This window comes from Lepidochelys kempii, chromosome 4, assembly GCF_965140285.1.
Source record: "Lepidochelys kempii isolate rLepKem1 chromosome 4, rLepKem1.hap1, whole genome shotgun sequence".
Classification (NCBI taxonomy): domain Eukaryota; kingdom Metazoa; phylum Chordata; order Testudines; family Cheloniidae; genus Lepidochelys; species Lepidochelys kempii.
This window is the reverse complement of record NC_136383.1, coordinates 126612446-126626109: the sequence shown is the minus strand read 5'-3', so window position 1 is coordinate 126626109 and position 13664 is coordinate 126612446. Positions and strand designations below refer to the sequence as shown.

At 40.0% G+C, this 13664-nt stretch overlaps 1 protein-coding gene across 22 annotated transcripts in view; it reads right to left on the bottom strand.

Moving 5' to 3' along the window:
• Positions 1–2557: 2557 nt before the first annotated feature.
• CTBP1 (C-terminal binding protein 1) overlaps positions 2558–13664 on the bottom strand; it is a 429621-nt gene continuing 418514 nt past the window's right edge. For 21 of the 22 annotated variants that reach the window (XM_073342801.2, XM_073342803.2, XM_073342802.2 and 18 more), the window contains 2 exons: positions 12565–12682; positions 2558–4011 (listed from right to left, as the gene is read on the bottom strand). In XM_073342801.2, coding sequence (XP_073198902.1) covers positions 3825–4011; positions 12565–12682 — 305 coding nt within the window. In that variant the 3' untranslated portion in view covers positions 2558–3824. The remainder of the gene's footprint in view (positions 4012–12564; positions 12683–13664) is intronic. The other variant, XM_073342798.2, reaches the window with a different exon arrangement.

Sequence of the window (13664 nt, the reverse complement as noted above, 5' to 3'; positions counted from 1 at the left end):
CAATACAGCAGTGCATAGACAATCCAGGAAGTTTTTGGAAAGTGTAGGGGACAATTTCCTGGTGCAAGTGCTGGAGGAACCAACTAGGGGCAGAGCTCTTCTTGACCTGCTGCTCACAAACAGGGAAGAATTAGCAGGGGAAGCAAAAGTGGATGGGAACCTGGGAGGCAGTGATCATGAGATGGTCGAGTTCAGGATCCTGACACAGGGAAGAAAGGAGAGCAGCAGAATACAGACCCTGGACTTCAGAAAAGCAGACTTTGACAACCTCAGGGAACTGATGGGCAAGATCCCTTGGGAGAATAACATGAGGGGGAAAGGAGTCCAGGAGAGCTGGCTGTATTTTAAAGAATCCTTATTGAGGTTACAGGGACAAACGATCCCAATGCGTAGAAAGAATAGTAAATATGGCAGGCGACCAGCTTGGCTTAACAGTGAAATCCTTGCTGATCTTAAACACAAAAAAGAAGCTTACAAGAAGTGGAAGATTGGACAAATGACCAGGGAAGTGTATAAAAATATTGCTCAGGCATGCAGGAGTGAAATCAGGAAGGCCAAATCACACCTGGAAGTGCAGCTAGCAAGAGATGTTAAGAGTAACAAGAAGGGTTTCTTCAGGTATGTTAGCAACAAGAAGAAAATCAAGGAAAGTGTGGGCCCCTTACTGAATGAGGGAGGCAACCTAGTGACAGAGGATGTGGAAAAAGCTAATGTACTCAATGCTTTTTTCGCCTGTCTTCATGAACAAGGTCAGCTCCCAGACTACTGCACTGGGCAGCACAGCATGGGGAGGAGGTGACCAGTCCTCTGTGAAGAAAGAAGTGGTTCGGGACTATTTAGAAAAGCTGGACGAGCACAAGTCCATGGGGCTGGATGCGCTGCATCCGAGAGTACTAAAAGAGTTGGCGGATGTGATTGCAGAGCCATTAGCCATTTTCTTTGAAAACTCATGGCGATCGGGGGAGGTCCCAGACGACTGGAAAAAGGCTATGTAGTGCCCATCTTTAAAAAAGGGAAGGAAGAGGATCCAGGGAACTATAGGCTAGTCAGCCTCACCTCAGTCCCTGGAAAAATCATGGAGCAGGTCCTCAAGGAATCAATTCTAAAGCACTTAGAGGAAAGTGATCAGGAACAGTTAGCATGGATTGACCAAGTGCAAATCATGCCTGACGAATCTAATTGCCTTCTATGATGAGATAACTGGCTCTGTGGATGAGGGGAAAGCAGTGGATGTGTTGTTCCTTGACTTCAGCAAAGCTTTTGACTCGGTCTCCCACAGTATTCTTGCCAGCAAGTTAAAGTAGTATGGGCTGGATGAATGGACAATAAGGTGGATAGAAAGCTGGCTAGATTGTCAGGCTGAATGGGTAGTGATCAATGGCTCCATGTCTAGTTGGCAGCCAGTATCAAGTGGAGTGCCCCCAGGGTCAGTCCTGGGGCCGGTTTTGTTCAATATCTTCATAAATGATCTGGAGAATGGTGTGGACTGCATCAGCAAGTTTGCAGATGACACTAAACCAGGAGGAGAGATAGATATGCTGGTGGGACACAGAGGGACCTAGACAAATTGGAGGATTGGGCCAAAAGAAATCTGATGAGGTTCAACAAGAACAAGTGCAGAGTCCTGCACTTAGGACGGAAGAATCCCATGCACCGCTACAGACTAGGGGCCGAATGGCTAGGCAACAGTTCTGCAGAAAAGGACCTAGGGGTGACAGTGGACAAGAAGCTGGATATGAGTCAACAGTGTGCAATTGTTGCCAAGAAGGCCAAGGGCATTTTAGGATGTATAAGTAGGGGCATTACCAGCAGATTGAGGGATGTGATCGTTCCCCTCTATTCGACATTGGTGAGGCCTCATCTGGAGTACTGTGTCCAGTTTTGGGCCCCACACTACAAGAATGATGTGGAAAAATTGGAAAACGTCCAGCGGAGCACAACAAAAATGATTAGGGGACTGGAACACATGACTTATGAGGAGAGGCTGAAGGAACTGGGATTGTTTAGCCTGCAGAAGAGAAGAATGAGGGGGGATTTGATAGCTGCTTTCAACTACCTGAAAGTGGGTTCCAAAGAGGATGGATCTAGACTGTTCTCAGTGGTAGCAGATGACAGAACGAGGAGTAATGGTCTCAAGTTGCAGTGGGGGAGGTTTAGGTTGGATATTAGGAAAAACTTTTTCACTAGGAGGGTGGTGAAACACTGGAATGCGTAACCTAGGGAGGTGGTGGAATCTCCTTCCTGAGATATTTTTAAGGTCAGGCTTGACAAAGCCCTGGCTGGGATGATTTAATTGGGGATGGGTCCTGCTTTGAGCAGGGGGTTGGACTAGATGACCTCCTGAGGCCCCTTCCAGCCCTGATATTCTATTCTATGATTCTAAGAGGACACCTGAAAACAATATCGAAATAAATGCCAAGTGGCTCCACCCGAATCCAACATACTTTAAAACGGTTCTGCAGTTTTGAAGGAAGTATCGTCAGGGTTTTCAATATAATTTTGCCACGCCACACCTCTCCGTGATCATAAAGTAAAATAAACCAAACAACACACCATATTTATGTAGAACTTCCACAAAAGAAGTTTATTATTTTGTTACGGTTGTGCCCCCTCTGCTGTCTCCACAGCATAATAAATATTGTTACCACACTGTAGCTGATGATGCTGGTGCACAAAATGAGGAAGTAAATCAAAAGCTATCTTAATTTCAAACTTCATTAGAAACACAGGATAAAGATCAACATTTATGAAATGGAAAAGGGAAAAATGGTAAGGAAAGAGTTTTTATTTTTCAAGCTTCCAAGAGCGTTTTACAAACAACGGAGAGCAAAGTAAAGCTAGAAATGAAATACTTGACAGCATCCTTTTAAAAATTACATCTAAGAAAGCTAATAAAAGTTGAATAAACAAACAGATACTAGAAATAAAAATTTTTACACATATGATATTTGTCTGGGATTTTTATTTCTTTAAAATAATTCATACAAATGGTTACAGTCACAAACATGATTTTAACCAAAAATATTGCTAGCCTACCACATTACCGGGAAGGAATCAATGTAGGCAATGAAATGCTGCTACTTTTCAGTAGTCTAGTGCCTTTTTCGCAAACCACCAATAATATATACTTTAACTGGTGACAAAAAGCACAATGCTTGTTTATACAAAACCTTTTTTTTTTCCTCAAAATTTCTTTGCAATGTTGACTTCATTTTGAAATAAGGGAAATCATGCCAAAATAAGGAAAAACTGCTTTTTCTTTTGTTTACTAAATCATTCTAAAAAATAAGACAAGCAGGTAGAAAAAACAATGCACTGTGTGGCGTAGAAAGAAAAATGGGAAAAATTCATTGTCCTGAGAAGTTTGCCAACTGCCTCATTTTTGGGCATGTTTTAACATATAAAAGAAAGGATTTTAATCTCAAAATTGGTTTGTTGAATGTCTCCCTTATGTGTTTTTTCCTTGTTGACAGCTAAGCAAAACAAACCCTTTTTAATGTTCTAAAAACTGTACACAGACAAGTACATTCATGATATAATTAACTACTAACTTCTTTTGCTTAACAAAGAACCCATAGGACACAGAAACAGTGAATCAGTCCACTGGACAGGGACAAACTACAATTTATATGGAGGAAAAAACGTTTCCGAATCTTCTTTTTGTCTCCCACCTTTTCTTTTTATACTGTATATTGGACCAGTTTCTAAAACAATTATTGTCTCCTCCTGTAAGTTCATGGTTTTGCCTTTATTCAAAATCCAGATTTTTTCCACACACTCTCTGAAGTTGAAATCTCCAATGTTGGGAATGCTGTTTTCTTAGGCTACAATTGGTCACTTGGGTGGTCTCTATCAGCTTCTGGTTTGACTGTTTGGCCGGGGGAAGGAGCATGTGGTGGATGGGCTACAGCAGGAAGGCCGTGTGATAAAGACATGGGGTTAGGAACTATTCCTTCTACTGCCGTAGGTATGCCAGCTGGAGCCACGCTTACAACACCTGGGGGATACCTGCTAAGAGAGGAAAATGAGAACAATTAAAACTCAGAGATGGCTGACGGCAAAGCCCACCTGGCCCAGGAATTGTGCCATCTTCAAGGAGAATGGCAAAGATTTTTGTTTTGTGTATGTAAAGCTCAAGATGACTGCACCATATACAGGTGTTGTTAATTAAGGTAATCAACACTTTACTTTAACCAGATTAGAAATGGGAATTTGATAATTCCTTCATATTCCTGGCTTGCTGGTTCATCTGACAGCATGAGTGACAACATATATATCAAAAACATGAACTGAAAGAGCCATTCCACTCTAAAATTATGATCCTGATCCTTCACAGTCACTGGGAGTCTTACAATTGACTTCACTGGGTGCAATGCTGGACCCTATCTCCTTATTTTCCTTTCCTCTTGGCTTTTCTGAATTTCTCCTGTGGGACTGAAGCATACCAAAGGATTCTTTTGTAAAGTTTTGAAATCAGTTGAATGGGTTTCAAGATCATGTGAATCTGAAACAATGTCTTTTCTTTTAAAAAGAAAAGGAGTACTTGTGGCACCTTAGAGACTAACCAATTTATTAGAGCATAAGCTTTCGTGAGCTACAGCTCACTTCATCAGATGCATATCGTGGAAACTGCAGCAGACTTTATATATACACAGAGAATATGAAACAATACCTCCTCCCACCCCACTGTCCTGCTGGTAATAGCTTATCTAAAGTGATCATCAGGTGGGCCATTTCCAGCACAAATCCAGGTTTTCTCACCCTCCACCCCCCCACACAAATTCACTCTCCTGCTGGTGATAGCCCATCCAAAGTGACAACTCTTTACACAATGTGCATGACAATCAAGTTGGGCTATTTCCTGCACAAATCCAGGTTTTCTCACATCCCCCCCACCCCCATACACACACAAACTCACTCTCCTGCTGGTAATAGCTCATCCAAACTGACCACTCTTCAAGTTTAAATCCAAGTTAAACCAGAACATCTGGGGGGAGGGTAGGAAAAAACAAGAGGAAACAGGCTACCTTGCATAATGACTTAGCCACTCCAAGTCTCTATTTAAGCCTAAATTAATAGTATCCAATTTGCAAATGAATTCCAATTCAGCAGTTTCTCGCTGGAGTCTGGATTTGAAGTTTTTTTGTTTTAAGATAGCGACCTTCATGTCTGTGATTGCGTGACCAGAGAGATTGAAGTGTTCTCCGACTGGTTTATGAATGTTATAATTCTTGACATCTGATTTGTGTCCATTTATTCTTTTACGTAGAGACTGTCCAGTTTGACCAATGTACATGGCAGAGGGGCATTGCTGGCACATGATGGCATATATCACATTGGTGGATGTGCAGGTGAACGAGCCTCTGATAGTGTGGCTGATGTTATTAGGCCCTGTGATGGTGTCCCCTGAATAGATATGTGGGCACAATTGGCAACGGGCTTTGTTGCAAGGATAAGTTCCTGGGTTAGTGGTTCTGTTGTGTGGCATGTGGTTGTTGGTGAGTATTTGCTTCAGGTTGCGGGGCTGTCTGTAGGCAAGGACTGGCCTGTCTCCCAAGATTTGTGAGAGTGTTGGGTCATCCTTTAGGATAGGTTGTAGATCCTTAATAATGCGTTGGAGGGGTTTTTAGTTGGGGGCTGAAGGTGACGGCTAGTGGCGTTCTGTTATTTTCTTTGTTAGGCCTGTCCTGTAGTAGGTAACTTCTGGGAACTCTTCTGGCTCTATCAATCTGTTTCTTTACTTCTGCAGGTGGGTATATACCCACATACCACACAACAGAACCACTAACCCAGGAACTTATCCTTGCAACAAAGCCCGTTGCCAATTGTGCCCACATATCTATTCAGGGGACACCATCACAGGGCCTAATAACATCAGCCACACTATCAGAGGCTCGTTCACCTGCACATCCACCAATGTGATATATGCCATCATGTGCCAGCAATGCCCCTCTGCCATGTACATTGGTCAAACTGGACAGTCTCTACGTAAAAGAATAAATGGACACAAATCAGATGTCAAGAATTATAACATTCATAAACCAGTCGGAGAACACTTCAATCTCTCTGGTCACGCAATCACAGACATGAAGGTCGCTATCTTAAAACAAAAAAACTTCAAATCCAGACTCCAGCGAGAAACTGCTGAATTGGAATTCATTTGCAAATTGGATACTATTAATTTAGGCTTAAATAGAGACTTGGAGTGGCTAAGTCATTATGCAAGGTAGCCTGTTTCCTCTTGTTTTTTCCTACCCCCCCCCCAGATGTTCTGATTTAACTTGGATTTAAACTTGAAGAGTGGTCAGTTTGGATGAGCTATTACCAGCAGGAGAGTGAGTTTGTGTGTGTATGGGGGTGGGGGGGATGTGAGAAAACCTGGATTTGTGCTGGAAATGGCCCACCTGATGATCACTTTAGATAAGCTATTACCAGCAGGACAGTGGGGTGGGAGGAGGTATTGTTTCATATTCTCTGTGTATATATAAAGTCTGCTGCAGTTTCCACGATATGCATCTGATGAAGTGAGCTGTAGCTCACGAAAGCTTATGCTCAAATAAATTGGTTAGTCTCTAAGGTGCCACAAGTACTCCTTTTCTTTTTGCGAATACAGACTAACACGGCTGTTACTCTGAAACTTTTCTTTTAAAATAAACATACAAACTTAGTCAACTAGGACTGTGTCATAAAACACAGTGGAGTATCTTAGTCCATGAGTAGTCTCATTTAAACCAATGGGACTACTCATGGAGTAAGGTTCTATTCAGTCTAAGGGTGGCAAAATTGAGCCCTAAAAACTTGATTTGGTTTTTGAACTTCAAACTTGCTATAGACCTTCAGCATGTGGGAAGGAATGGGGAGGTCACAAACAAAGAACTGTGTTTGTGTTTTGTTACTTTTCCTGGGCAAGCATCATGGTTAAATATTGTAGGGGTTTGCAAGAGAATAACATTTTCAATCTGGTTTTATAGTGGCCGTGATATTATCAGGGCACCAAAAATGGCAAATTGGCAGCTCATGGTCTCTAGATTCTGTGCAGCTGGCATTTCAACAACAGCTATGTGTGTCTATCCTCTTTTGTGAGGTTACCAATTTTTTTTTAATCTTCAGCCAAATGCCTCCAATTCACCTTTAGGGGTTCTCTCATACCAGCCACTTATTGTATCCTATAATTCTCTCTCCCACTCCAATCATAAGAACATGCAATTGTCTTTTGTTGTCCTCAACTGGCATTGTGTTTACCCAAGGGCCTTAATGAGGGTGTTTATTTTAAAAGTAGCAGTGTAATCTGCTGGCCTATTACTCATTTAGGCTAAATGGCAGGAATTACAATTGAAGCCTATTGAAACTTTTCTAAATATCAGGGTGGAATTTGGCTGGAATGGCCAGCAAACTCAGAGGAGAGGAAGCAGTATGGAAGCAGCTTTTCTACTTCATCACCTAAATCCCACAGAAGATTCACGTCACAAACACCATACAACTAGAGCTCTGAATGGCTTTTGGGGAAGACATGGCAGGCCAGGAAGTTATCTGTTGGCCTGCTCACTTTGGTGGAGGCTCCCATAGATGTTAATGCTGTTCCTGCTGTTTGGATATCTGTTGATTTAGAGGATCATACCATCTGTCGGCCAACAAATTTAATTCCTCATCCCCCACCCACACGCAACAGAGTACCTTCCATGGAACTCTGCAAGTGTTAATTTATAGAGTAAAAAGAAAAGGAGTACTTGAAGGAGTACTTCATCCGATGAAGTGAGCTGTAGCTCACGAAAGCTCATGCTCAAATAAATTGGTTAGTCTCTAAGGTGCCACAAGTACTCCTTTTCTTTTTGCGAATACAGACTAACACGGCTGTTACTCTGAAACCAACAATTTATAGAGTGCTTCTCTGCCCCTCCAGAGAGTTTATTCCAGATTGAATTGGCAACTGAAAATGAAATTAGTTCCTACTTTCAGTACTTCAATTTGAATCTTATCAAATTTACTTCAATGCCTATGAATACCTTACAGCAGGGCACTGTTTTATTTATTCATATTTAATTTTGAAAAGGGTTTATTCAATAGTGTTTTGTACAAAAATTAAAATACATATCATGAGAGGACAATAATTCTCAAATTAAAAGACACTCCCAACATAGCAGCCCTTGCAACAAAGATTCTCCAGCTTCCAACATCAACCCCTCACCATCTGCCCATTCCTGAAATACTCATGGAAATACACTGTGCTGTCCATGTGCCCACACGGTCAACAAATTTGGGCTCTGACAAATCAGGAAGGGAGCAAAGTCCAAAATTGTGTTCTCTTCATAGAGAATTACCTTCCAGACAGCATCTCCCATTTAAACCATACAGGTTCTAGGTCAGGAGTCTCTACTGAAGAATGATATCAGTGTTTGCACAGTAATCCCAATTAATACTAGTAATGAACTATCTTGTGATCCAAATTCTGACCTTCAACCCCTCTTAGCAGAAAAATGTTTCCTATAAATCTAACATCCAAGAGTCATACAATTACTCTTTTGTCCTGAATCTAAACTGGGCGTTATATCAACCAGAATACTGATAACATGTCTCTTTGCTGATGCCGCACTAGTACTGCTCCTGTACTCCCAATTTATTTTGCCATGAACTTTTGGTAAATTCTGTCTTGTTATTTTCCCTAATTCAACTATAACAGTGTTATTCCAACCTTTTAATCAATCTTACCTTTAAACACATGTCATGTAAATTCAGCAATCATTTTATATATGCACCTGGCATTTGCAGCCCCGTTGCTTCACTGTTTCATTCTCTCTTACACTGTTAATCAGCTGATGAATTCTATCCAGAGTCTTACAGTCCCTCTCTCCCAACCCTTCATCTCTGGCATCAATAATCCAAAAAACAAGCCAGGTAATTGTGTCATAAACTAATCTAATTGCCCCAGCAGAACCAAGACATAGCTGATCTCACCTTTGTCAAGCTGCTCCTCTCCCCTCCGCCCCCATAGCACTTTATAACAAAATCTCTAACCTTCTGACCTGGGATTAACTATCAACTGTTTACCCATTTTCAATTTAATCCACTTTATTATTATTTACATTGTAGTAGTGCCTAGAGGCCCCAGCCCCACTGGGCTAGGTGCTGTACAAACACATGACAAGAGAATGTCTCCATCCCAAAGTGTTTAGAATTTAAGTAAAGATTTACTCTTCCAGGCAGAGTGTGTGAATCACTCTTTAAATACTCTTTAACATGCTATTCATTGTATAATTTATTCCAGTACAGGTAACAACAATAATATCTAAAGTATGGTTATGCTATTCTTGTCTGTATCTGTTTGAAGGCAGAAGACATTTCAATATCTGTAAACTGCATGATCTCTGTGTCTACTGTGGGTCATGTCAATGTATCTGGCTGTATCTTGCACTTTGTGTCACAGTAAACAGAGGTGTATTATTTAATAAGTAGTCCAATAATGAATATACAACAATAATACACCACAGTGCATGCCTCTACTTTACCTAAGAATTAAGACTATTACATATAGGTTGGTTCCTTTCCATTTCTCTTACATAATTCATCAAACTTCTCAGGTACATCATTAATCTTTGCTTCTGGAACAGTAACTACAGTCCTCTTTGCCTGACCTTCTTAACAGACCAGCTATCCATGTTTAGCATACAATAAATGAGAGATTTCTTTTCTGCAGGATATTATGATTTTCAAAAGGCATTTGATCTGGATTATGTTCAGCTGGTAATTGCTGAACATTCTTCTTTGCTTGTAACAACAACATATTTGATTCACTTAGAAGTTCTATCCCTTATCACTATTCAAATAACGATATTTCCAGGATTAAATGTTCTTGTTAGTTTTAGTCTACCAAAAGGCATTTTATACATATTTGCATTTTATACATATAAATGACCATCCACATTCTTATCCATATGGTTTTTAGCACATCTGAAAAATTATACTCCTAGTGAGAGACTGCACAACTCAACTGACTGAATGAAAGTCTCATACTGGAAACAGAAGATAAGACAGAAATACTTGTTTCAAACCATCAATTTAACTTTTGTGCTAAAAGCAGAATGGAATTTAACACTAGCAAGTACTGTTATTTAAATTAATTCTTTCATAAAGCCTCAGCTTCAAATCCATATTTTTTGTATCACCACAACCAATATGGCAATTGTTCCCATTGGCATTTCTTAAAGACTACCCTACATTGGTTTGTACAGATACAATTTATCAAGTTATTTCAGAAATCTTCCTCCAAATTAAGAAATTGTACAGTACTTTCTTCTCAGTCACTCAGTAGTATTGCCCTCTCTACTGAATTTAGAAAAACTTAACTAAATGCAAAAGCTGTTTGTATTTATGGAAATATTACAAATTTTCATAGATTCATAGATACTAAGGTCAGAAGGGACCATTATGATCATCTAGTCCGACCTCCTGCACAACGCAGGCCACAGAATCTCACCCACCCACTCCTGTGAAAAACCTCTCACCTATGTCTGAGCTACTGAAGTCCTCAAATCGTGGTTTAAAGACTTCAAGGAGCAGAGAATCCTCCAGCAAGTGACCCGTGCCCCGTGCTACAGAGGAAGGCGAAAAACCTCTAGGGCCTCTTCCAATCTGCCCTGGAGGAAAATTCCTTCCTGACCCCAAATATGGCGATCAGCTAAACCCTGAGCATATGGGCAAGATTCACCAGCCAGATACTACAGAAAGTTCTTTCCTGGGTAACTCAGATCCCACCCCATCTAACATCCCATCACAGGCCATTAGGCCTTTTTACCATGAATATTTAAAGATCAATTAATTACCAAAATCATGTTATCCCATGTTTTCCTTTGAAACTGGCAAATGAAGTTGTGAAATGTTTTAAACTTTTACTATCCTTTTGAAAAAAAATGAATGCATGAACTCGCTATTTTCCTATTCCTAAAAATATTCTTGATACAGTTGGTTTTGGTTACACTTCTGTACTTATATTACTCCAATTAAATACATATTAAAGCTCTGATCCTGTAAAGTCTTATGCATGTGTTTAACTATCCTCTAAACAGAATTATTCTGTGCATAACTTTCCTAAACTATGCTTAACCTTCTGTTGAGGCCAGTAAAAATAGCTTTATTCTTTGATATGTTTTGTTCTTTTACTTAGAGCAATAGATAGGCACATTTAACAAAAATAAATAAATTACAAATTGTTCTGATTTGTATGTATATATCATGATTTTGATCAAGACAAAGTTAATATTTTCCTTGAAGCACAGAATACTTGCCAATATATAGATGATGACACTGGACCCTGAGGCCTGGATCCTGAAAGGTGTTTAGGCACCTAGCTCCCATGGATTTCAAATACCTATATATCTTTCAGGACACGGGCCTGTCAGCCCAAAGCTACATTCTGATTGGCCACTTGGATCTTTCTGATAATGTTACAACTGTGCTTCACCCAGTGCACAACTAGGGCTTCAACACTGACACACACAGAGACATACACATACAACGTCCCTTCACTCATTATGAGTGAGGGGAAATGCTGATAGGGAGGGCAAAGAAAATAAACAGCCCTTGGAGCATGTGGGAGGAAAGGAACCTGGGGAAGATAAGGAAAAAAGTGAAGGACTGAAGAAGAATTATGACAGTTTTGAACTGTCCCCTCCCTCAAGACATTGCTTTTCAGCAGCAGTTTTGTGGCCTTGTAAACCACTTTAACTCAATTCATAGTGTAAAATCTCAGCTGGGAGCTGCAAGACTGGGCATCTGCTTTTTATAAGAGTAAATGGCTTGAAATTGGCTTGGAGCCATGAACAGCCACTGTTAAAGCATCAGCAGATAAAGAGATGGGAAAAAAGCAGTCAAAACAGTCCCAGGAACTTACAGAAGAGATAAAATAAGCAAAAAATAGAGAAATTCAAAATAGTAGTGAAATAATATTTATAAACTTCTGCCTATTTTATCTTATCAATGTACTATGAACTACTACTTACAGTGGGAGGATAAAATGACTAGTTCCAAAAATGCTTTGTAAAGAACATTTAAAAAAGAAATGAAATGTACAATTAAGACGACACTTTCTCCATATACATTTATAACAGCAAAGAGCTACTCCAGAAAGTGCATTGGTGGGCTTTTTGTACATATCTTAGGGGGTTAAAAGCAACTAAGATGTGTACCAATAGCTTACTAATGTAACCCCGCTGTGGCTTGCAGCCATATTATTACCTTCGGCAAAATGAACATTAGCTTCCACTGAACTGATTGCAGCCAGTCAGGACTGCTTCCCTTGCACATACAATCTGCACTGTTCCAAACACTGGCATTGGTGCCTTCCGAAGAGGTAATGAATAGAAGCATACTGACTTATTACATCACTGATTTCAGTCAATCATAATCATGTATGTAGCAATTATATAGTAATAAAACTCTATATATACAGGCCAAATCCAACAATAATTTCACAAAATCCTTTTATTAAATGGTGGCTCTTTCTTTCCTTTAAGCTGGAATAGTTGTCTCTGAGATAAACAGCTATTTCTTTTTCTACTTAAGTATCCTTACCTGTACGCAGCACCATTAAGCTCTGGATGAACTACTCCTGGATCCATGCTGGCCCAGTGTGTAGCTGCAGTCAAATGATCTTTGTTAACACAGTTTTTCAGGCTGTCTGGAATACGACCTAGAGAGTGGATATGAAATACAACATGGAATAAAACATGGATATATCATGTATACTCAATAATAAAGTTTAATGACAGGTTTCAGAGTAACAGCCGTGTTAGTCTGTATTCGCAAAAAGAAAAGGAGGACTTGTGGCACCTTAGAGACTCTGTAGCTCACGAAAGCTTATGCTCTAATAAATTGGTTAGTCTCTAAGGTGCCACAAGTCCTCCTTTTCTTTTTGCGAATAAAGTTTAAGTATACTATATGGTATAAATAATAACATATATTATAAATCTCTGTTTCATTTTTGTTTACTCTCTCCCACATCCAGCCTCTTCCTAAATCCTGTCACTGATTTACCTGTGTCATCTCTAAAGTCCATCTTCCCAAATTGCAAAAACCTGTATCCATACTCTGGCTGTCCTTCAGCTCCAACACTGCAGTCTTCTCCTCTCAGTCTCTGACCTTTTCTTCCTGTATTCTGTTTCAGTAACAGCAAACACACACTTCTGAAAAACTGGGATGAAATCATACTTCCACTGCAGTCAATGGGAATTTTGCCATGGACTTGAATGGAACCAGAATTTCACCCCGGACTCTTATTTACCCTCTTCCTTACTCAAATTCCTCCTTAAATATCCACTGCACATTTTCACCTCTCAGTTGCCAAGTATTTCCTACATTTCTAAAGGTAAATTTAAATACATCTGATGATTGCTCTCTCTCTAACCATTTCCTTCAGTATATTTGCTTAGATTTCATGCAGCCTTCAAGTTACAGCTCTTCAGCTTTTTACAGGCAGATGCAACATGAACCGAAGAAAATGGAAAGACTCCCAAATGATTTCAATGGGTGCTGAATCAGTCTTGAATGTCAGTTTTTGGGATGATCTTGGTTCCCTACTGTAAAATAGATTATAATAATCCCACTCCCATTGAAGTAAATGATTGTATTTCCATTGACTTTAATGGGATCTGGACTGGATCCTGTGTCTATTT